We start from the raw sequence: 23,392 nt of genomic DNA, 5'->3' as shown, positions 1-23,392 counted from the left end.
CTTATTTCTCAAGAAAAAACGCAAAAATACACAAAATGGTGTGGATAATTGAATACACATTTAAAGTTGACAAACTTTAAAATCCCAAATCCCTATAACAAACATTGACGTATTTCCATTGCTTTGTTCTAGTGGGCTTCCTACGCAGCGGAACCAAGCTGCTGTTCCGTAGAAGACATCAAAAGAAGGACCCAACCTTCAGCCAATCCCATGAGGACTTGTCCAACATGGCTAGTGACTCTACTTCCTCAGCCTCTTGCACTGCCGGACGCAAGAAGTCTGGCAGCTTTTCCCGAAGACTCATCAAACGCTTCTCTTTCAAGTCGAAGGACAAAACCACTGCCACCAATGGAGGAGCAAGCACTGCCGACAACTGACAGGCTGATAGGTGTAGTGGATGGCCAAGCACATTGCTGCTGCCGTCCTGAGATCTGGAAGTAAGCTGCTGTCAGTCCTGGATCCGGAAACCACTGTGGCTTATATCTGGGTTAACGGTATTGGATTTGAACAGGTTTTAGAACTGCTTGAAGTGGTTGGAAGACTGTTACTGTCCGTCATCTTGCCCCAAATTTTCTTCCTATGTGTTCACCAACAGATGAGGAATCCAGCTTTGACATGCAGATAACTACCGATGGGTGGCCATCTGTCCAACCTCTCTTACCTCAGATGAGAAATACACTGCACCTTCAGGGATTGATGGATGGATCCAGAGACTGTTTCTTATCCAGACTATTTGTTTTCAAAAGTTCCACCTTAATCTGCTGGTTGTAAAGGGAACATTTTGAAGTAGCAATTAACTTGAAGTTGATGGAATGAAACTATGCTGTAGTGAGCAAAAGGGAGCACAATCTAGTTTGCATCTGACCAGAAACTAAAAGGTTTATATATCAAATCCCAAACCTGATAAGTTAAAACAAATGTTGTTCAGCCTTTTGCGCTAGATAGCCAACTAGAATTGATTCCCAGGCACCCAGTGTGGCCCATTTCGGAGCGGTTTGATTAAAAGCGGAAGTTATGTTTTAGTTGGATCTTGTGTGCAATTGATGGCTGAGCAATTTAATCCTTTAATTTAATCTAGTTGGTAGGTACATGTTAATCTAAAACTGGATTTCTTGGTTGCACATTGGAAATGTATCAGATTGTTTACAGCACTCCGAAGCTTATTCTGGTGTTCATTCCATTGGTATGTGTAATGTTTGCATTCTTATAAAAAATAAGTAGCATCCTGTTTCCCTCAAATAGTAATGGTTGGTACTTTGCATTATATAGGCCTATTAAAGACATGACTTTGTGAGCTTCCTGTTTAGTTTTAAAGTTAATCTAAAAAAAACTTAGTTGAAGAACAAATCAAGCCTTGGACTTGGTGTTGACTTACAGTGGCTTAATTTTTTTAAAGATTTTCATCCTTCTGACCTATACAAAAATAAAAATTGGAACAGAAAATTTTAAAGGCAAAGTGTTATTTAAAAAATGGTAAGTATTTAGAAAAATAATCTGGTTTGAAACTTCTAGATGTGGATCTGCTACAGTAGGCAACTTAAAATTCCTCACTTGCCTTGATAATTAAAATTAATTTGGTAAATATTATTCCATTTAATGTAATACAAAACATTGACATTAACAAAGACAATGTATTAATTTTCCCCTTTTCACTTTCCCTCTTTTTAGATGTCAGTCTATTAGGACAGGTGATGTTGCTTACACTTAGGCTTATCAAAGTGTAAAAATGTACATATAAGTAGTTATCTTATACAGTATTGACATGATTTTGTTCATCTTACAAAACACATTGTCAATCTGAAGCACTGTAAAACAGCACAAAGAAGTTATTTTGATTTGCTCTTAAAATGTTTATCTCTTGTCTCTACACTGATTGGTTGCCGCATAAGGAAAAGTGGTTGAGATGTAGTAGTCAAGGAATTATTGTTAATTCTACCCAACCTATATCTTTGCAGCTAAACTCAGAATTCCTCAAAATGGATACTGTTTGCCAAGATATATACCTTAAGTTTAATTTATGGTTTGTAATTGAGGTAACAAAATGTTATTGGTTGAAAACCATAGAAAATACTAATCTAATGTCTGAAGACATTGTCAATGTTTTATCTTCTTTTTGAGATTTTCCAAGTTGTCCAACTTGGTCCTCACTGTGTTGTCATGTGAAAAAAACAATAACCTTATTAACTTTTGATTTTTAATATGTTTGATTCTCTTCTCTGATGTGGTCATTTAATTTATTTGCAATAAATTATTTTTGAAAACTCAACCTTTGCCACATCTCTACTACTGTGAATGTGATAAGGAGTCTCAACATGATTGCAGTGGTAGTGATTAAGAGGATTTTACACTCAGTAGCCAGTTTATTCGGTACACCAATTTACAGTGCCCTCAGTAATTATTAGAACAGTGAGGGATTAATTTATTCATTTGGCTCTATATAAATACTCAAAAAGGTCGATTTGAAATCAAAGAATTTCAATGAACAAAAATATATAACTTAAAAAAGCATATTTCTCTGAAATGTTTTGAACACATTTCTTTACATCCCTGTTAGTAAGAATTTCAGCTTTACCAATATAATTCATCCACCTGAAAGCTGTGGCACATCAAGAAGCAGGTTAAACAGCTTCATTAAAATTATGTTTTGTTTCAGAATACAATGCCACAGCTGTCTCAAGTTTCAAAGTAGCTTGCAATTGGAACTCTGACTGCAGTTATGTCCAGGAGAGCTGTTACCTGGGAACTGAATTAATTAATTTCTCTACAATCAGCCACAACCAATATCATTTCAGAGAATTTGGCAGTAGGTCTAACCGGCTGTACTTCACAGAAGTACTGTGTGTGCAATCCATTTTATCAATGGTCATTTGAAAAGACGAAAGTACAGAGAAAAAAAAGGAATACTCAAGTGTACAGAAACATCTTGTCTGCTGAATTAAATGCCTCCAAATCATAACACAAGACAATAAACCCCCAACATACGGCTATTAGAACTAATTAATTTGTCAGGACAAAAGATTTAAAACTGTTGACTAGCCTGGTCAATTTAAAGATTTAGATTCAATTCAATGTGCCTTTAATTTGAAGATGTGGCAACAAAACTGGAAAGGTTGAACACTCCATGCAAGATCTCACCTCGTGGGGCATCAATGATCATGAGGAAGGTGAGGGATCAGCCAAGAACTACTCGGCAGGACCTGGTCAAAAACATCATTCTTTTGGGATGCTTTTCTGCAAAGGGGACAGGACGACTGCACCGTATTGAGGGGAGGATAGATGGGGCCATGTATCGCGAGATCTTGGCCAACAACCTCCTTCCCTCAGTAAGAGCATTGAAGATGGGTCGTAGCTGTGTCTTCCAGCATGACAATGACTCGAAACTCACAGCCAGGGAAACTAAGGAGTGGCTCCGTAAGAAGCATCTCAAGGTCCTGGAGTGGCCTAGCCAGTCTCCAGACCTGAACCCAATAGAAAATCTTTGGAGGGAGCTGAAAGTCCGTATTGCCCAGCGACAGCCCTGAAACCTGAAGGATCTGGAGAAGGTCTGTATGCAGTGCTGCAGTGTGTGCAAACCTGGTCAAGATTTACAGGAAACGTATGATCTCTGTAATTGCAAACAAAGGTTTCTGTATCAAATATTAAGTTATGCTTTTCTGATGTATCAAATACTTATGTCATGCAATAAAATGCAAATTAATTATAACAAAAACATTCAATGTGATTTTCTGGAATAAAAATGACAGACTTCTACATGCTTTGTATGTGGGAAAACCTGCAAAATCGGCAGTGTATCAAATACTTGTTCTCCCCACTGTATCTGTCTGCGTGGTACTAGGACAACAAACTTTACCTCAACGTCAGCCATGAGCAAGCGGCTGGACATCACACTACATTGTACATAATAAATATTGCACATGTTCTTACTGAAGTTTTTAATTAAAAAGTAATGTAACACAGTTAAAGACATTTTGATCTTACTGCAACCGATCCACTAAGTCATCCATTATTTCGATATGCTGCAGTCATGGTGTGTTAACCAGATCTATAGTGTAAATGGGAGAAATAATCAACAATCTTTGAAAAAAAAGTATAGGATGTTACAGGCTACACCAAATCAAGACTGGCATTTGTATTGTTATTACCGGCTTGCTCACCTTCACACTGTAACTTCTTCCTTTAGTGCACAAATTTTGTGCACCAGACCTTTAACTCCCTGAATACAATGGAATTGCTGACTCTTACTCTGGTTACAAAACGATCAACCATGAACACAAGCCATGGACCTGTATTTTAGACAAAGGCACACCCAAATATCTTCACGGAGAATAGCACTTAAAAGTATCAACTAAAAACCTGTGTTTCTAAAATGGTCATTCATGACAAAAACCAAATGCTGGACATCTAGTCTAGTCACATCTGTCAAGTTAAATGCACACAATTCTTATCTCCAACAACAAATAATCTGACCATGATTAGCATTGACAAGGACAGTGTCACTAGGGGGTGGCAGAGTGCTCTTCTGCCCCCTGCCAGCTAGAAATGCCGGGAGGGGTCAGATTGACCCAGAGCTACCCAAAAAAAAAAACATTCATTGCACTCCATATCATTCAAAGACAGACAGACAGACAGACAGGTTAGAGAAGCAGACTTGTGAAGTATGTGTCCCGAGTTTGTATCTCCTCGCAGACCTGGGTTCAAATTTCAAGGTGCCAATATTTACTATTGTGGGCCAGCTGAACTGATTTCTTGTTTTATTTCATCTTAAGTTGCTACGTTTTGTGCCTGCTGGGCTGCACCTGCATAAACAGATGGCCTCACTTGGTCCAGGCAAGCAAACTCCGCAGTGAAAACTGCCCAAAAGCAACTATACTTTTGGGCATGAAATTGGGCATGACTAAAAACTCTCACCAACTTCTACAGGTGCACCATTGAGAGCATCCTATCAGGCTGTATTACGGCCTGGAACAGCAGCCGCTCCGATCGCAAGTCCCTCCAGTGGGTGGTGAAGTCTGCGGAGCGCGTCATCGTCTGCCATCACACTTCCATGCAAGGCATCTACTGTACACGATACCTTAGGAAAACACAGAACTTCAAAGACTACAGCCACAAGGGCTATGGTCTATTCACACAGCTCTTACTGTCTGGTTGACACTACCGGAGCTTCAGAGCACGTATTTCCAGACTCTCAGTTTTTTCCCTCAGGCCATAAGGCTCCTCAACCTGCAACACTAATCTATGATCATACTGATCACACATGAACATTCCAAATGCTCTGATGTCTTTCTATGTACATTTAATGTACATTAGAATATTATTTTAGAGTATTATGTACCATTCATAGGCATATTACAATCATTATATTTATAATATTCAGTACTTCTACCTGTTCATATTTCCCATCCTACTCTCTTTAAAATTACTGCTAGTTTACATTTTTATGTATACTATTGCTATATTTTTGCTTTATATATTTCTTAATTCTTAATACGTAGATGTCACAAGAATGTCACAAAAATGTCACTGTTCAGAATGACGCTGTGTTATTCGGTGCATTTGATAATTAAACTCTGAACTTGATATACACCCACATGAACACATTATATAAATGTTTAATGAGTGAAAGACTCGAGATGCTCTTTTTCGTTTTTTAAGTTAATACTAATTTTCTCGGTCAGCAATTTTCTGCCACGCTAGCTCACATTCTTTTGCTGCTGATCCTGTATTGGTTTTTTCTTGAATATATACTCATATTCTGCATGTGCATTCATTAATATATCGAACTCCACTGAGGAGAAGTATAGGGTCTGAGACCTTTTTTCTCCTGTTGCCATGATGAATCACGTTATCGGCATTCCATTGATGAGGGCTTTTTATCTCCTTGTCCTTGTGCTTTACTCAGGGTTAACTTTGGGTTAACTTAACTCAGTGTTGACTGAACTAATTGTTACCACCTGTTCTGAAACCATCAACTCTGAGTTTCACAAGTCAGAGTCAATCAACCCAGAGTTGTGGTTTCAACTCAGAGTATGTTACAGAGTATGTTTACATATACTGTTTTTAATTGAATCATGTAGGGCTGTAAGATTTGGAAAAAATATTGAATAGCGTTTTCTTTGACAAATATTGCAATTGCAGTTGATATATTTTAAAACATGGGTGTAAACAGTAGATAATCTCACTTAACAATATAAATCATAGCCTACATAGAATAACTATATCGAGTTAGATGGGTCTAAATATTCGTAAATATATATAGAAAATCTGTGCGTATATTCATCACAACAATAGGATTTGTAAATGTGAACAGATATTTTGTAAATAAAAACATTCTCTGCAAATATGTAAACATGTTTCACAAATATAAATAAAAATGTGTGAATATGTAAAAACATATTTCGCAAATAAAACAAATCTGTAAAATATTTACAACTGTTGCTTAACATTTACAAGTGTTATTTACTGATCTGAAATGTATATTTACACATTTTTGAGACACATTTTCGAGACACATTTTCCTTCGGTCGACAAGATCTTGTGTGCGTGGTTTCAGTCAGAGGGCTCGCTTGGTGGGATTTATGGAATATTCGGAATGGAGCCTGTTAGATTGGAGTTTATAGGTGGGCATTTCTCAGATTAAGGGCCAAATTGGGTTGCTGCAATTTTGAAAATTAAAATTCACAATTTGACTAATTGGTATACATCAAGGCACCGGGGGTGGATGAGATCCGCCCTGAGTACCTCAAGTCTCTGGATGTTGTGGGGCTGTCTTGGTTGACACGCCTGTGCAACATCGCGTGGCGGTCGGGGACAGTGCCTCTGGGATGGCAGACCGGGGTGGTGGTCCCTCTTTTTAAGAAGGGGGACCGGAGGGTGTGTTCCAACTATAGGGGGATCACACTTCTCAGCCTCCCCGGGAAAGTCTATGCCAGGGTTCTGGAGAGGAGAATACGGCCGATAGTAGAACCTCGGATTCAGGAGGAACAGTGTGGTTTTCGTCCGGGCCGTGGAACACTGGACCAGCTCTATACCCTCTACGGGGTGTTGGAGGGTTCATGGGAGTTTGCCCAACCAATCCACATGTGTTTTGTGGATTTGGAGAAGGCATTCGACTGTGTCCCTCGCGGCATCTTGTGGAGGGTGCTTGGGGAATATGGGGTCCTGGGTCCTTTGCTAAGGGCTGTCAGGTCCCTGTACAACCGAAGCAGGAGCTTGGTCCGCATTGCCGGCAGTAAGTCAGACTTGTTCCCAGTGCATGTTGGACTCCGGCAGGGCTGCCCTTTGTCACCGGTTCTGTTCGTAATTTTTATGGACAGAATTTCTAGGCGCAGCCAGGGGCCGGAGGGTGTCAGGTTTGGGGACCACACAATTTCGTCTCTGCTCTTTGCAGATGATGTTGTCGTGTTGGCCCCTTCTAACCAGGACCTTCAGCATGCGCTGGGACGGTTTGCAGCCGAGTGTGAAGCGGTGGGGATGAAAATCAGTACCTCCAAATCCGAGGCCATGGTCCTCAGTCGGAAAAGGGTGGCTTGCCCACTTCAGGTTGGTGGAGAGTGCCTGCCTCAAGTGGAGGAGTTTAAGTATCTAGGGGTTTTGTTCACGAGTGAGGGAAGGATGGAACGGGAGATTGACAGACGGATCGGTGCAGCTTCTGCAGTAATGCAGTCGATGTATCGGTCTGTCGTGGTGAAGAAAGAGCTGAGCCGCAAGGCGAAGCTCTCGATTTACCAGTCAATCTACGTTCCTACTCTCACCTATGGTCATGAGCTTTGGGTCATGACCGAAAGGACAAGATCCCGGATACAGGCGGCCGAAATGAGCTTTCTCCGCAGGGTGGCCGGGCGATCCCTTAGAGATAGGGTGAGAAGCTCGGTCACCCGGGAGGAGCTCAGAGTAGAGCCGCTGCTCCTCCACATCGAGAGGGGTCAGCTGAGGTGGCTTGGGCATCTTTTTCGGATGCCTCCGGAACGCCTTCCTGGGAAGGTGTTCCGGTCCCGTCCCACCGGGAGGAGACCCCGGGGAAGACCTAGGACACGCTGGAGGGACTATGTCTCCCGGCTGGCCTGGGAACGCCTCGGTGTCCCCCCGGAAGAGCTGGAGGAAGTGTCTGGGGAGAGGGAAGTCTGGGCATCCCTGCTTAGACTGCTGCCCCCGCGACCCGGCCCCGGATAAGCGGAAGAAGATGGTATGGTATGGTATGGTACCCTTGCTTGGAATATAAGCTTATTTTAATTGAATGCCATATATCAAAACATTTTAATACAGTGATCATTTAGACTGTCCAACATTGTCAGAAATATGTAAATGTAGGATGTTTTTGTAATTTATACATAATTTATTGGCAAATATATGTATTGTGATGGGGATGACATTGCAGTTCTGGTAATGACTGTTTGTTGCGGTGATGACAAATCACTGATCATAACCTGTAATTGTAATTTAATAACCTAAGTGACTTCAGACCAACAAAAAAAACAACAGCTAGTAATCTGTTTAAACATCAAAACATAGTTTAATCTGATTATGGAAGACCAAACATAAACTGTGTTCCTTGTGAACAGGATTGGTTCAGTATAAATATAGTCTAAACTGACTATTTAATCATTTCATAGCCATGTTGAATAAAAAAAAAACATGAAACAGGAGGGCAGTTAAGAACAGGTAAAACGCTGAAATAACACATTAGTCATATTAACTATACCAAACAACTAGAATCTAATCTGACAGGATGTCGTCTTTCAGAGGCCAAAAAAAACAGTTAACCCCAATGATACACATTGTTTTCACCTGGACAGACTCTTCATCTACATCCTGGACCACACCTGGTTAGGCCTCCCCATCGTAACAGACCACACACCATTCTCCCACCAAAGACATGGTTATTTCATTCCTTGCATTTGGCACATCACTATTCTGATTTTCTTGTGTATGGACATCAGGAGATTCTGGAGGACTATTCATTGAAAGATAATTTTCTATTTCTCTTTTTTCTCTGTCCTTAGCTCTCTTCCTTTGTTGATTAACTTTCCATCTCTTTTTTTCATATCTGTGTTCTCGTGTGCTCAATAGCGAAACAGATTTAAATTTTCCTGTTTCTCTTCTTCTACGATATCTCTCTTTCTCACTCTGCAGATACTGTGCATATTTCTCAGGATTATCTTTTAGACGTTTTCTGTATGATTTGGACCTTTGGGCAGCTGCTTTTGGAGCCATGTCACACCTAAACACAACAATTGTAATGAATTAATTTAATATTTTAAAAACAAATGCATTACTTTTAAAATATAGTGACTTTTGATTGGTAAATGTATATTAATTAATTCAAGATAACGTTTTCAACATAAATTCTTTAAAGAACAGTATGTTTAATGTATCTGCCGTCATCTCCACCACAACCTGTCATTACCAGCACAAGCTGTAATGTGCTGGTGATGACTGTGCTGGTAATGACATTTTTGTCAAAAAACTAGCCTTACTAGCAAAGATGATGACTAAGCAAATGTAGCTAGCTTTCTACATGTAATGTACACCAATTTAACTATTAAAGTGAACAAATAATCCAAAAATGTTTAAAAATACAGAAATACAACACATATGGTAATGACGCATAATTAGTGTACATGCCCAACACAAAGAATAGAGTAGATTTACTTACTTTTCTGGACATCAAGGCATCAGACTTGCAGCTTGAAATCCATGTGCTCCACTATGATATTGGGTTACCATGGCTACCAAATAAACCTTTGATGAAAAAACAGTAGGAAAGTGCCTTTATGCAGAGCGTGTTGGTAATGACGGCTAAACCATGGGACATGTAGAAATTAAGCAAATTAAAGTACAAAATGCATATATATGCTTAATCTTTGCATGTAGTTTATTAGTTCAGGTAACATTTAATTCATATTCATATTTTTTTAATTAATTTGTGATAAATAATGTTTGAGATATGGCATGACGTGAAAACTCTGGTGGCGGACAACACCAAAACACAGATATTGTACCACTAAACACCAATAAAATTTGTTAAAATCATTAGTAAGAGCAGCCATAAAAAAAAGTCTAGGCTTGTTTTTGTTTATACTAGTTAGTGGTGCTAAAATAGCATAGCATAGCATCATCTTCCGCTTATCCGGGGCCGGGTCGCGGGGGCAGCAGTCTAAGCAGGGATGCCCAGACTTCCCTCTCCCCAGACACTTCCTCCAGCTCTGCCGGTGAAAAGGGTAGCCCTGCCGGAGTCCAACATGCACAGGGAACAAGTCTGACTTACTGCCGGCAATGCGGACCAAGCTCCTGCTTCGGTTGTATAGGGACCTGACAGCCCTTAGCAAAGGACCCAGGACCCCATATTCCCCAAGCACCCTCCACAAGATGCCGCGAGGGACACAGTCGAATGCCTTCTCCAAATCCACAAAACACATGTGGACTGGTTGGGCAAACTCCCATGAACCCTCCATCACCCTGTAGAGGGTATAGAGCTGGTCCAGTGTTCCACGGCCTGGACGAAAACCACACTGTTCCTCCTGAATCCGAGGTTCTACTATCGGCCGTATTCTCCTCTCCAGAACCCTGGCATAGACTTTCCCGGGGAGGCTGAGAAGTGTGATCCCCCTATAGTTGGAACACACCCTCCGGTCCCCCTTCTTAAAAAGAGGGACCACCACCCCGGTCTGCCATCCCAGAGGCACTGTCCCCGACCGCCACGCGATGTTGCACAGGGGTGTCAACCAAGACAGCCCCACAACATCCAGAGACTTGAGGTACTCAGGGCGGATCTCATCCACCCCCGGTGCCTTGCCACCGAGGAGTTTCTTAACCACCTCGGTGACTTCAGCCCGGGTGATGGACGAGTCCACCTCTGAGCCCTCATCCTCTGCTTCCTCAATGGAAGACGTGACGGCGGGATTGAGGAGATCCTCGAAGTACTCCTTCCACCGCCTGACGAAATCCCCAGTTGAGGTCAACAGCTGCCCACCTCTACTGTAAACAGCGTTGGTAGGGCACTGTTTCCCTCTCCTGAGGCGCCGGATGGTTTGCCAGAATCTCTTCGAGGCCAGCCGATAGTCCTTCTCCATGGCCTCACCGAACTCCTCCCAGGCCCGAGTTTTTGCCTCCACAACCACCCGGGCTGCAGTCCGCTTGGCCTGTCGGTACCCGTCAGCTGCCTCTGGAGTCCCACAAGCCAACCAGGCCTGATAGGACTCCTTCTTCAGCTTGACAGCATCCCTTACTTCCGGTGTCCACCACCGGGTTCGGGGATTGCCGCCTCGACAGGCACCGGAGACCTTACGACCACAGCTCCGAGCGGCTGCTTCGACAATGGCGGTGGAGAACATGGTCCACTCAGACTCAATATCTCCAGCCTCCCTCGGGATCCAGTCGAAGCTCTGCTGGAGGTGGGAGTTAAAGATCTCTCTGACAGGAGACTCGGCCAGACGTTCCCAGCAGACCCTTACAGTACGCTTGGGCCTGCCGAGTCTGTCCAGATTCCTCCCCCGCCATCGGATCCAACTCACAACCAGGTGGTGATCAGTTGACAGCTCCGCCCCTCTCTTCACCCGAGTGTCCAAGACATGTGGCCGCAGGTCAGATGAAACGACAACAAAGTCGATCATCGACCTGCGGCCTAGGGTGTCCTGGTGCCACGTGCACTGATGGACACCCTTATGCTTGAACATGGTGTTCGTAATGGACAAACTGTGACTAGCACAGAAGTCCAATAACTGAACACCGCTCGGGTTCAGATCAGGGGGGCCGTTCCTCCCAATCACGCCCCTCCAGGTGTCACTGTCGTTGCCCACGTGGGCGTTGAAGTCCCCCAGTAGAACGATAGAGTCCCCAGTCGGAGCACTTTCCAGCACCCCACCCAGAGACTCCAAGAAGGTCGGGTACTCTGCACTGCCGTTCGGCCCGTAGGCACAAACAACAGTGAGAGACCTATCCCCGACCCGTAGGCGCAGGGAAACGACCCTCTCGTTCACCGGGGTAAACTCCAACACATGGCGGCTGAGCTGGGGAGCTATAAGCAAACCCACACCAGCCCGCCGCCTCTCACCATGGGCAACTCCAGAGTGGTGAAGAGTCCATCCTCTCTCAAGGAGTGTGGTTCCAGAGCCCAAGCCGTGCGTAGAGGTGATCCCGACTACCTCTAGTCGGAACCTCTCAATCTCACGCACGATCTCAGGCTCCTTCCCCGCCAGCGAGGTGACATTCCACGTCCCTAGAGCTAGTTTCCGTGTCCTCTCTGCACCGGCCCCTTATGGTCCCTCCTGTGGGTGGTGAGCCCACGGGAGGGCGGCCCCATGTCGCTCGTTCGGGCTGGGCCCGGCCGGGCCCCATGGGGAAAGGCCCGGCCACCAGGCGCTCGCGAACGAGCCCCAACCCCGGGCCTGGCTCCAGGGTGGGGCCCCGGCTGCGCCATGCCGGGCGACGTCACAGAACACACGATTTTTTTCTTCATGTATTTCTCAATGTATTAGATATAATTTGTTTTTAATAGAATTACACCCTGTGGACAGAAATAGGCCCGAATTCTGGGAAATACCCAGGTAGCTATAGGACACATTTTTCCTGAAATGTGAGTATAAAGTTTATTTGTGTAACAATATTTGACTGCATCACCAATGGGTAATACAATGCAGAGCGTGTTTTCGACATTCAGGCAACTAACTTAAGCACTGTGTCATGGTGCGGTGAGCAGCAGCGCCACCGTGCCATATATTCTCAAGTTCCCATATCACACGAACACATCCCGGACTGTCACATGTCTCCAATCTTTCACACCAGGTCCCAATTGACATCATTTGTATGTGTTTAAATGTTTCCCCTCTGCTCCCCACATTGTGGATCATTGTTGCTGTTATGCCTGTTTGTGTGTCGGTGAGTGGTGCTGATGTACTGTTTGAATGTTAGCTGTTCAGACGTGTTGTCGCGCACTTTATTTTCATTCAGTAGATTAATTCCGTTTGTGTTTGGTTTGTTTGTTGTTTATTAAAACCCATGAATGCGATATATGCCTGTGCCTGGTTCCTTGCCAACACTACACCACAAGAACATTGTTACAGAATGATCCACCAAAACCTGAACCAGCAGGCAGTCCCTCCAGGGCCGAGGCCTCCCCAATAAAGTTTTAGGGGGGGCTATGGGGGTGCCCGAGGAAGGTTGTGATGGCACCCCCTCTGCGTCCGGAGGCCTTCCCGGTGGTTGGGCGGAGTGAGGACTGGTGGGGCTTCAAGGACCCGCCGTACCGCTTCTCGCCGCCAGAGGAAAAGTTCCGGCCGGCTTGACGAGGCCAACGCCCGGCTGCCCCGGCGCCCTCTCCTGTCCAGGCCGCCCCGGCGCCCTCTCCTGACCCTCCGCCGACCCTCCGTCGGCTCTCCCGGCCCCTGACCCTCCGCCGGCTCCTGATCTTCTGCCGGTTCTGCCAGCCCGGCCTGTCCCGACGGCTCCGCCTCCCCACATTGTGGATCATTGTTGCTGTTATGCCCGTTCGTGTGTCGATGTACTGGTTGAATGTTAGCTGTTAAGACGCGTTGTCGAGCACTTTATTTTCATTCGGTAGATTAGTTATCGTTTACCGTTCGTGTTTGGTTTGTTTGTTTATTAAAACCCACAAACGCGATATATGCCTGCGCCTGGTTCCTTGCCAACACTACACCACAAGAACATCGTTACACACAGTTAAAGCCTACATCTGGTTGGCTATATCTAGCCATATCGTCCCGTATTGAAAAATATAATGCACTCTCCCTTACAAAATCAATACGGGCGCGATCTTTTTTCATGCACACAGTACGTAAAGCTTATATTGCCACGAAAAATACATGTATTATTTATTATAAATATAAAAAACCCAAATAGTTTAATGAAACATAGCGGATAAGTATTTAATCAGAATGACAGGTGAGTTCTCTGCCACCTAACGTCATCGTTGCCCTGGTTACGGAGACTCAAACGCACGGTAACATCTGCAGTGCGGTTCTCCCAGATAAGTAGACAGTTCTGTAAGCAGAAATACGACCCTCCGCACGCATGAGCTGTGTGTATGTGTGAGAGAAATGTAACCAATATCCCACTTGGTGGAAATTAAGTCACTTTTATTTATATAGCACATTTGTAAACAACAGTAGTTGACACAAAGGGCTTTATAGGCAGATGAACAAACATCTGCCTCAAAACAGGTACACGTGCAGGCGCTAGAACAAACGTTTTGGATGTGCTTTTGATTGCCATGGACGGGCACATTTGTCCTACTTGTCAACATAGAATAGTAGCTAAAGCACGACGGACGGAAAGCAAATAGTATTTGCATGCATGGCTTGCTGAGGCTATATACTAGCAAAATACAGAGCTGTCAATCAAATTTGAAAGCTTTAGTAACTGCAGTAGTTACACATTCTTTGTAGCTTAGTGATCACATCAGCCTACAGCCTACAGCAAATGAAGGGAAGAGAGCTAGCCTTCATTCCCAACAGTTATTAGTGAAGTACAGTATTGGGAAGCATTACCCAAACTATGTTTGGGGGGCAAAGAATTCTTGCTGGGAGGCAATGCCCCTGTCCCACCAGGTCTGTATACATGATTAAGCGGAATAATACATAAAAGGCAACCATACATAATAGAATACAATGGTACATATAATACATATAGGGCAAGACTAAAATGGAAAACACTTCAGACAACTAAAATAATGTAAAATCAAATCAATAGGAAGTTAAGAGAAATCAAAAAAACCAACAACAGATTAAAAAACAGTAAGAGGACGTTAAAAATAAGTAAAGAGGGACAAGGTCAGACTGAACTAAAAGCAAGAGAAAAAATGTGTGTATTTAAATTTGATTTAAAATTGTCAATGGTGGAACAGGACTTAATGTGGGATGGGAGATATTCCAGAGCATGGGAGAAGCAACAGACCAAACTAGGCTATGTCATCTTTCCTGGAGGGTGGGTTCTTGCTTCTTCCAAATCTTCCAAATAGTTTATTTTCAAAGACCAAACATCTTGCCCATGTCTATGATCTGATGTTTCAATCCTTAATATAATTGATGCAACTGTTCTTTACTCTTATTTACTCAATTTCCATTACATTCATGTTCACAGTAGCAGAGGACTTTGAAAATTACAATACAATGCATTTCTATGCATACAAATTGGTGCATAGAAATTCACCAGAATGCAGGGAATGAAGCATCTGACACTCCCAGGTTTGGGGCCGCTGGCAAGATGTCCCTTATTTTTCCACATTGAAGTTGGCAACCCTAATCTTACCCCACAGCGTGATATGTTGTTGACTTGCACAGCTGCATTTGGTTAATTCAGTATGAGTCTTGCATATCTAGCTAGTGTTAGTGGTTATACAATTGTGCTCATAAGTTTGCATACCTTGGCAGAAATTGTGCAATTTTGGCATTGATTTTGAAAATATGACTGATCATGCAATAAATATATATTTTATTTAAGGATAGTGATAATATGAAGCCATTTATTATTACATAGATGTTTGGCTCCTTTTTAAATCATAATGATAACAGAAATCACCCTAATGGCCCTGATCAAAAGTCATACCCTTGAATGTTTGTTACAGACACAAAACATGACAAACACAAGTTAAAATGGCAATTAAAGGGTAATTTCCAAACCCAGTGGCTTTTAAATCACAATTAGTGTCGAAAAAGGTGAAGGTTCTGGAGTGGCCCTCACAGTCTCCTGACCTTAATATCATCTGGGGAGATCTCAAAAGTGCGGTTCATGCAAGACAACCAGAGACTTTGCATGACCTGGAAGCATTTTACCAAGCAAATGCACAGCTATACCGCCTGCAAGAATGCAGGGCCTCATAGTCAACAATTACAAAAGACTGCACACTATCATGCTGAAGGGGCAATACACAGTATTAAGAACTAAGGATATGCAGACTTTTGAACAGGGGTCATTTCATTTTTTTTTGTATTAGGATTGTGCCATTCTGTTATAACCTACAGTTGATTATGAATTCCATAAGAAATCAAATAAATGAGTTTTGCCTGCTCAATCATGTTTTCTTTAAAAATGGTACATATATTAACAATTCTCCAAGGGTATGCAAACCTTTTAACTGTAATTGCTCATTGACAGTAGTGAATGGAAGATAATAGCAGGCATTCTCAAAGCAACGTTTATATTTTTGAATACAAGGATACTCCAGTATGTAATTACTAATTTTAATTAATGGGCATTTAATAAATAGAGTATTTTGTACAATCATACTCACAATGGGATGTCAAACAAATAATAATAGCAATATCCAAACGTTACTGAATGCAGCGTTCCATTTACCTCAGAAGTCGGAACTGTGAATGACGTCACACCCGAGTTAAACCAAGTTGAAGTGTTCCAGCGTCCAAGTCGGAAAACAATATGGACTCCCACATTAAAGCCTTTGTTTTGCTTGCCCTATTGGAATATATACAATGTTTTTCATTGTATAGAAAAAAAAAATTGACCACTTTTCAAGTGTAAGAGAAATTGTAGTCCGGCCTGACATCCTTTATAATAAAAGAAGTAAATGCACTTGTTTACATTGATTAACTAACAAGATTACTGGTAGCATTTGTTATTACAAACAATTAGGTATTAGACTAACTTAGCAAATAATAGGTTACTGTACTGTTATTTAGCAAAAACAATAGCTAACTAAACACACATAGACATTAGGACTGTCTACTTTGAACATTTTGCCGTAACTCATGTCCACAACGTCGTCATGTTAATTTGGTTTATAAACAACACAAATGTTTATTTAATTTTCATAATTTCTCTTACATCTACCTCTTGCTAAAACTAGCTTGTTAAAGCCATTGTACATATAGTGGCATGATTAATCGAATTATAATCGAAATTGCGATACTGACATGTGCAATTTCCAAATCACCAATTTACGAGATTTTCAGTTCAAAAAAATTGTGCTTCACGCGAGGAAATGGGTATGCATCGTATGTCCTTAATAGTTTTTCTAGCAGGTGCTGTAGGTTTTTTTGGAGATTACTTAAATACCTTGTTATAGGTGTTTGAAGACCCGTTTTGAAGCTCATTTTTGGCGGAGATGGTTGTCGCCATCTTGGCAGTGCATGACTCGTCCTAACTCCCGGATTACCAAAACTGGGCAAAGAGGTGGGGCGTGGTTGCAGCTGAGGTGCCTGGTTGCTAAAACGATGGTTACTTTCGTAACCCCAGTTCTATGAGTGGAGCGTTGCCCATAGGGGCTTCGCTCCTATTGGTTTAGGGCAAAGCGAGCGAGCCCAAGATGTACTCCCTGCCTGTCACCCACCTCACCTAAGAGATAAGTGCCAAACAGGACGGCCCAGGCGTGGAAACCACGACACAGAACCACTTCCATCCTGCACACACTAAGCACATACGGTTGCACACTGATCACAGCCCCCAAACGAATGTACACACAACACCAACCCATCCGGTACCTCAATTAGCCTCGACTGAATCGGAGCGTCCGAGGCCAGCCCATAGAACACGCCGAGACCCGGACTCGGCGCACAAGGAGACGCTCCAGCACACAAAATCTCACACACAAAAGCGCACAGGCACACCAGAGCAGCGGACGGACCCACGTCAACGGTGCCGACCCAGCAGCTCAACGGAACCAACTCACACCCCAGACTCAGCCACATTGAGCACAGAGTGAGACAACGTGCCTGTGGCCATGTCACGCTAGTAAAATCGGACAAACAGTGATGGCGTCCCCCAAGACGCGGCAGCACAAATGTCCATCTTCACTTAAAGAATTTAATAGAACACAATACTTGCTATGCAATTGGCCTATCATTGCCATTGTGAAATACTGTAGGCTACTACAATTTCGGTTATTGGCTTAATAATTACTATAATTGCAATAAAAGTGCTCTGTAAATGAAAAACAGTATTAATAACCTTCCGTACGCCTTCTTGATAAAGAAATTATGTCACATCTCTAACAAATTAGCTAATTCAGTTATTTTCTGCAACGCTTCTATTCTGGCTTTTGCGGCAGCGATGGTGTTACTATTTTTACTTGGGAAAAACGGTTAGGAAATATATCGAGTTTGACATGTATGAGTTAACTACGCTGGCCAGAAGATTACTATGGAAAAATTATAACATTAAAAAATAAATTATTCTGAAGGATCTATTCGGGGTCCAATAATTAGTTCCCATCATAATGTGCAGTGCACAGTGCAGACATACTGACAGAATAGAATCTGATTGGTGGATATTCTCCAGGTTTTATTCACTTGGACTGGATGAGAACTTAACCTAGTATGTTTGGTTCAGAGCATTTGTTGCAATGGTTTTTGATCATGCTACTTTCCAAGTTCTTTCTTTCAAGCTCTCTTGATATTCTGTTTTGACAGAGCTCACTAGTTACTAATCCAGCTTTCTGGAACACCCCTCTGGTCTGGTAGGCATCTGTGTTTTGTTATGTTTTCTGTTTTTGACTAGGAAATATTTCTCCTCTGTATTTTAATTGATCAAAAACGATCTTATAAATGTAAGCTAAATGACAGTGAGACTAATTATTTTATTTGAAGCCAAAATCTGAATTTGGAAATGTTTGCATTACTTTGAAATAAACCGTTTTGAAAACTATCATTTGTGTGGGCGTAGAGATATCCCAGTGAACGTGCTACCTAATTGTAATTAATTTAAATTTGTACAGAGAGAGACTGCAATTTACATAAGTGATGGTGATGGCCCATATCTAGACCATTTAATCAAGGGACCCACAGTGTTTTTGGGTTTATACAGCTCTGGAAAAAATTAAGAGACCACTGCATATTTTTCTTTAATTTCCAAAAACGTTGAAAAGGAAAGTTTTAAGTGAGGAACAGAATCGTTCAATTTGCAGTGATCTCTTAATTTTAACCCTTCTCAAGACCTTCCTTTTTGAATTTTTTTGGAAAGGAAAGAAAAGCTGCAGTGGTCTCTTAATTTTTTCCAGAGCTGTATTTATGCTGGTTGGGTGATATTCCAATGCTGAGTAAATTTACGTTATGGAAAATAATATTGGAAAAGGTCCAACTGACCTTAGAATTATTGTTCCTCTCTGCCCACAATAATTGTAGGGGACACATACTCTGAAACCTTATATTCTGATTCCATATTATTATACATTTTCTTATGACCCAGATAACATTTTTTATTTCTTCATGAAACTGATTAGTGTGCCTTGTTAAAGATAACAGTGCCTGTCTCCTACTGTATCCAAATAAAGTTGGTTGATTGTATCTGATGATGTATGGTCTCACCCTTTAAATATATTGTACTTATTTATACGAAGGGGTTAGTTCTTTGTGTCTTTCACATAAACTTGACTAGCAGCAACTGTCTACCTTGTACAATTAAAAGGAATTTAAAAACGTCCCTGTACTCTGTAATTAAGAATGTGTCCAGTGTTATAATGACTAAATACAGGGCCGTATCTAACCAATCCCTTTAGATGGGGGGGGGGGGGGGGGGGTACTCTTCCTCCATTTTGTTCATGGTTTGTGGCCATTTCCTGCTATGTGATCTCCATGTGTTTGGTAGGAATGGTGGTGGCCCATTGCCTCCTGTACAAGTACTGGCACCAACAATGGAATGAAGTACCTTGTTTGAATTGTAAATCACACCCATCCTGAATGTGTAAACCCAGTATATACCAGACAGTTTCGGTTCCAACCCAGAACCAATTCGTAAAAACGCCCATACAGTCTGATTTGGTCCTGATAGCTCGTGAAAAAAGGGGTATGGCTAATGGGCAAGAGAAAACATCTCTGGCAAGTGCTTTGATTGTCCTTCATGCAGGTTTTAGCTGGATTTAGTGGACATAGTCCACTTCTTCAGCCACACTTTCCCTCACAGCATCTGCCAAGACAATGTCTGACCGAGTAACAGTTAGTCTTTTATAGCCACCCCTTTTGGGTTTCATATCAACTTTTCTTTCAGCTGCTGTTGGGTTAATGTCCGAATTTCATTTGCCTATGCAGAAGACACAGTAGATATATAAAGATATAGCAAATGGGATCAAAAAAGGAGCCCCTTGGGTCTGACCAATTTCTTCCTGGAAGAAAATTTAAGAAAGAGCTAGATCCTCTGCGCCCTTTTATAAATTAGTATATGGAAATAATGTGACAAAGTATGAACCTTTAAAATTTGACTGGTGTGGGGTCCCAAATAAGATTAAACCTAAGAAAATGGTGACATAATAGAACACAAACATTTAACCGAAGAATAATATAAAGTTTGTATTAAGAATGTATTTGAGAAAGTTAATCTGAGAGACACTGGGTGGCTAATAGGCTATCCATGAACAGACTTTCTGTCCATGCTAGCTGTAGTCAGCTAGACATATATTAAAACAAAACATGTCCAATGTCAGGACATAACAAAAATTAGACACTAGAGCACTTTTTAATTAATAGTGTTAGGTCCAAAGATGTGTGGCGTTATATGAGCGCAATCCATATCAGAATTGAAATAAATATCAAATTAGTTATGTATGGTATTTTTAACGAGCAATGGTCACCAAAAGAAATAAATATATATGGTGGATGATTCATCTCATCTTCATCTGCTTATCCGGTATCGGTCGCAGGGGTAGCAGCTCCAGCAGGGGTGGATGATTACATGTATAATAAATTGAAAATTGTGGAGAACCAGATGCTTAATGGTCATTAATCAAATAATAAATTTCTGGAGAAAGTTTTTGATTAATTAAAATGATTGAGAAACCAAGACAATACAAAAACAGACAGTACCATGGCACACCTTGGAATTGTAACATTTTGAATGTATTTATTAACTTGTGTAACTAAAATGTTATAAAAGTCTTTAAACAGTATGCCTAATGAGAAACATATTTAACAATACTAGGCCTACCTTTCTCAAAAAACAATATGCTACTGAAAGACCTCATACACACAAACACCATAATTACCCATCACCAAAACAGAACTGACAGAAGACATGGCTTTAGAGGCTTTAGCTTTTTGCTATGTTCTGAGTGTTTTGTGGGCTGATTTGTTCAGGCCAAAGTTTTTTTTGCTCAGTTGGAAGGGTCTCAATTCCAAGTGCTTTTATGAAAACTAGTAGACCCTCACTTCTGTAAGTTGCTCTGGATAACAGTGTCAACTGAATGACCAAAAATGTAAATGAAACACAGGTGTTCCAAAACTCTGATGTTATCCCGGCTTTCGATTAAACAAATTCAGACATAGGCAATCACATCTAATAAATCCAAAAATAAAAAAGCCTTATCTTAAAAAAATATATTGGCATATCATAAAGGAGTCTATGCCTACATACGTATGTTGGTTGAAAACAAAATGTAAATTTGAAGAGAAGATTTTTGTGCTACACTATTAACATGTATGCCTCAGTGAATGATTTAAATGTCGCTCTAAGAGCATCATTAAAAATATGAAACGTATGAAAAATAAAAGTGAAATCAACAATAGAAATACATATGCCAACTAACATTTCCATGATAATGTGGTGAGGCTGACTGCTGCGCCTTTTAATGTGAGTGCCTAGCACCTTTTGTTTCCGTTTGTTTTGATACAGTTGCCTAGGTTGGTTGGTCGGCTAAATTCAATATAATATAGGCTATTCGTAGTTCGTCTATATTTTTACAATTTTATTTTATATGTAGCATCTGTGGTGGTACGCATTTGAATGTCTTCCCGCTACGGTACATGCATTTAAAAAAAATCACGAGATTTGGGAAGGCGGTTGAACCAAGGAGAAAAGACTTCCGGGAACGCTTGAAATGACACTGGTGTTTTGGGTTTCACGTGATTATATAAGTAGTTAAACAAATTGTACATATTTTTATTCTTATTATAAACGTTAATGCATGACTTCTTGTCAAAAACCACTATCAAAATTGTAACTTTGACTTGATTTTGCACATGCGCAGATAAACAAGACCCTACACAATTACATTTAAGTCACAAGACTTACATTTAAATCATAATGATCAATATCCCCAACTAAACAACACACAAATCAATATTAAACAATATGGCAGTAGACTACAGCACCTGTGGGTTTGAAATAAATAAATTACAGCGAGGTAACAAGACACAAGAGCCGCAACATATTATCCGGGGGATGCTCACAACATTATCCGTCTTTATGTCATATATAATAGTTTGTTTTGTTGTGGCAATGTGGTGATAAATCCTAGGAACAGTCCTGCTTTTGCAACAGTTAATGAATGATAATAATACATTGAAGATAACAAGATAAATTATGATATCAAACGCATAAAGTAATGATATTCGGACTAAATTACAAACACATATACGTTTGTGCAGACTTTTCACTTTCCGCCAAAAATTAAATTTCGGAGGGAGGATATTTGATTGGCATGAAATTTCCATCTAAATGTGATCGACAGATTGGGATCCAATGACAACAGAGAAAGCACAACAAACCAATCAAACTCTGGCTTTAGTATGCTGTATTCTGATTGTTTAACTATTTCAGTCTAATTATTCACCGAAAGCCCTGGCCAATAAACGTTGAGCTTTATCAAGCTGTAGCCTCTAGTCTAATCATATGCGCCTTCTCAGTTGTCCAATAGAACTCGAGGGCGGTGCCAAATAGCAGTGTTTATATTCCGCAGTTCCTTCAACCACCATTCATTCTTCGAACCGAAAACAATTTTGTAATTTTTTTCTACTATAGTGCCGTGTGTATTTTGGTAATGTCTGGAAGGGGCAAAACCGGAGGAAAGGCCCGTGCCAAGGCGAAGTCCCGCAGCTCTCGCGCTGGCCTTCAGTTTCCCGTAGGTCGTGTCCACCGTCTGCTGAGGAAGGGCAACTATGCTCATAGAGTGGGCGCGGGGGCTCCCGTGTACATGGCTGCTGTTCTCGAGTACCTGACTGCTGAGATCCTGGAATTGGCTGGCAACGCGGCACGCGACAATAAGAAAAGCCGTATCATTCCCCGCCATCTGCAGCTGGCTGTCCGTAACGACGAAGAGTTGAATAAACTACTCGGCGGTGTGACGATCGCCCAGGGAGGTGTGCTGCCCAACATCCAGGCTGTATTGCTACCAAAGAAGACCGGCGCGGTCGCGGCACCAAGTGGGAAGGCAGGGAAGAAGGCTTCTTCACAGTCCCAAGAATACTAGTGAGCTAGTTAACTGGCTAAATATCCAACGAACTGTTAAATAAACGGCCCTTTTAAGGGCCCCCAAACATTCTGGGAAGAGCACAGCTTTCGATATTTCTCTCTGATTATTGTGCCGTTGTATATTTTTTCGCGCTTAAACGTGTTTCAATAAATGTTTTTTTTTGCTACATCTTGTCTGTTTGGTTTGTTGTACTGCAACACCACCTGTATACAATTATACCTGGGTGCTAAATGAAAAACTTGGGAA

At 41.6% G+C, this 23,392-nt stretch overlaps 2 protein-coding genes and 1 long non-coding RNA gene across 7 annotated transcripts in view; 2 read left to right on the top strand and 1 right to left on the bottom strand.

Moving 5' to 3' along the window:
- c2cd2l (c2cd2 like) overlaps window positions 1-2,258 on the top strand; it is a 35,069-nt gene extending 32,811 nt beyond the window's left edge. For all 4 annotated transcript variants that reach the window (XM_010870448.4, XM_010870444.4, XM_010870446.4 and 1 more), the window contains one exon: window positions 133-2,258. In XM_010870448.4, the coding sequence (XP_010868750.2) occupies window positions 133-377 (245 nt within the window). In that variant the 3' untranslated portion in view covers window positions 378-2,258. The remainder of the gene's footprint in view (window positions 1-132) is intronic.
- Window positions 2,259-9,015: 6,757 nt separating this feature from the next.
- Window positions 9,016-17,097, bottom strand: LOC105010813. 2 transcript variants are annotated; one of them, XR_002196952.2, is made up of 4 exons: window positions 17,026-17,097; window positions 16,309-16,425; window positions 9,653-9,738; window positions 9,016-9,217 (listed from the first exon to the last, which is right to left on the bottom strand). It is a non-coding gene; the product is annotated as an uncharacterized LOC105010813 (long non-coding RNA). The 2 variants fall into 2 exon arrangements; XR_828037.3 differs by lacking the exon at window positions 16,309-16,425 and having other exon boundaries at window positions 17,026-17,094.
- Window positions 17,098-22,651: 5,554 nt separating this feature from the next.
- LOC105010812 (histone H2AX) lies at window positions 22,652-23,308 on the top strand. The gene is given in 1 exon segment (NM_001310952.1): window positions 22,652-23,308. A coding segment is annotated over 1 exon segment (429 nt). The 5' UTR covers window positions 22,652-22,714; the 3' UTR covers window positions 23,144-23,308.
- The last annotated feature ends 84 nt before the right edge of the window (window positions 23,309-23,392 follow it).

Source organism: Esox lucius, chromosome 7 (genome assembly GCF_011004845.1).
Source record: "Esox lucius isolate fEsoLuc1 chromosome 7, fEsoLuc1.pri, whole genome shotgun sequence".
NCBI lineage: Eukaryota > Metazoa > Chordata > Actinopteri > Esociformes > Esocidae > Esox > Esox lucius.
Note: the sequence above shows the minus strand (reverse complement) of the source record. Positions and strands in the feature narration are given on the sequence as shown.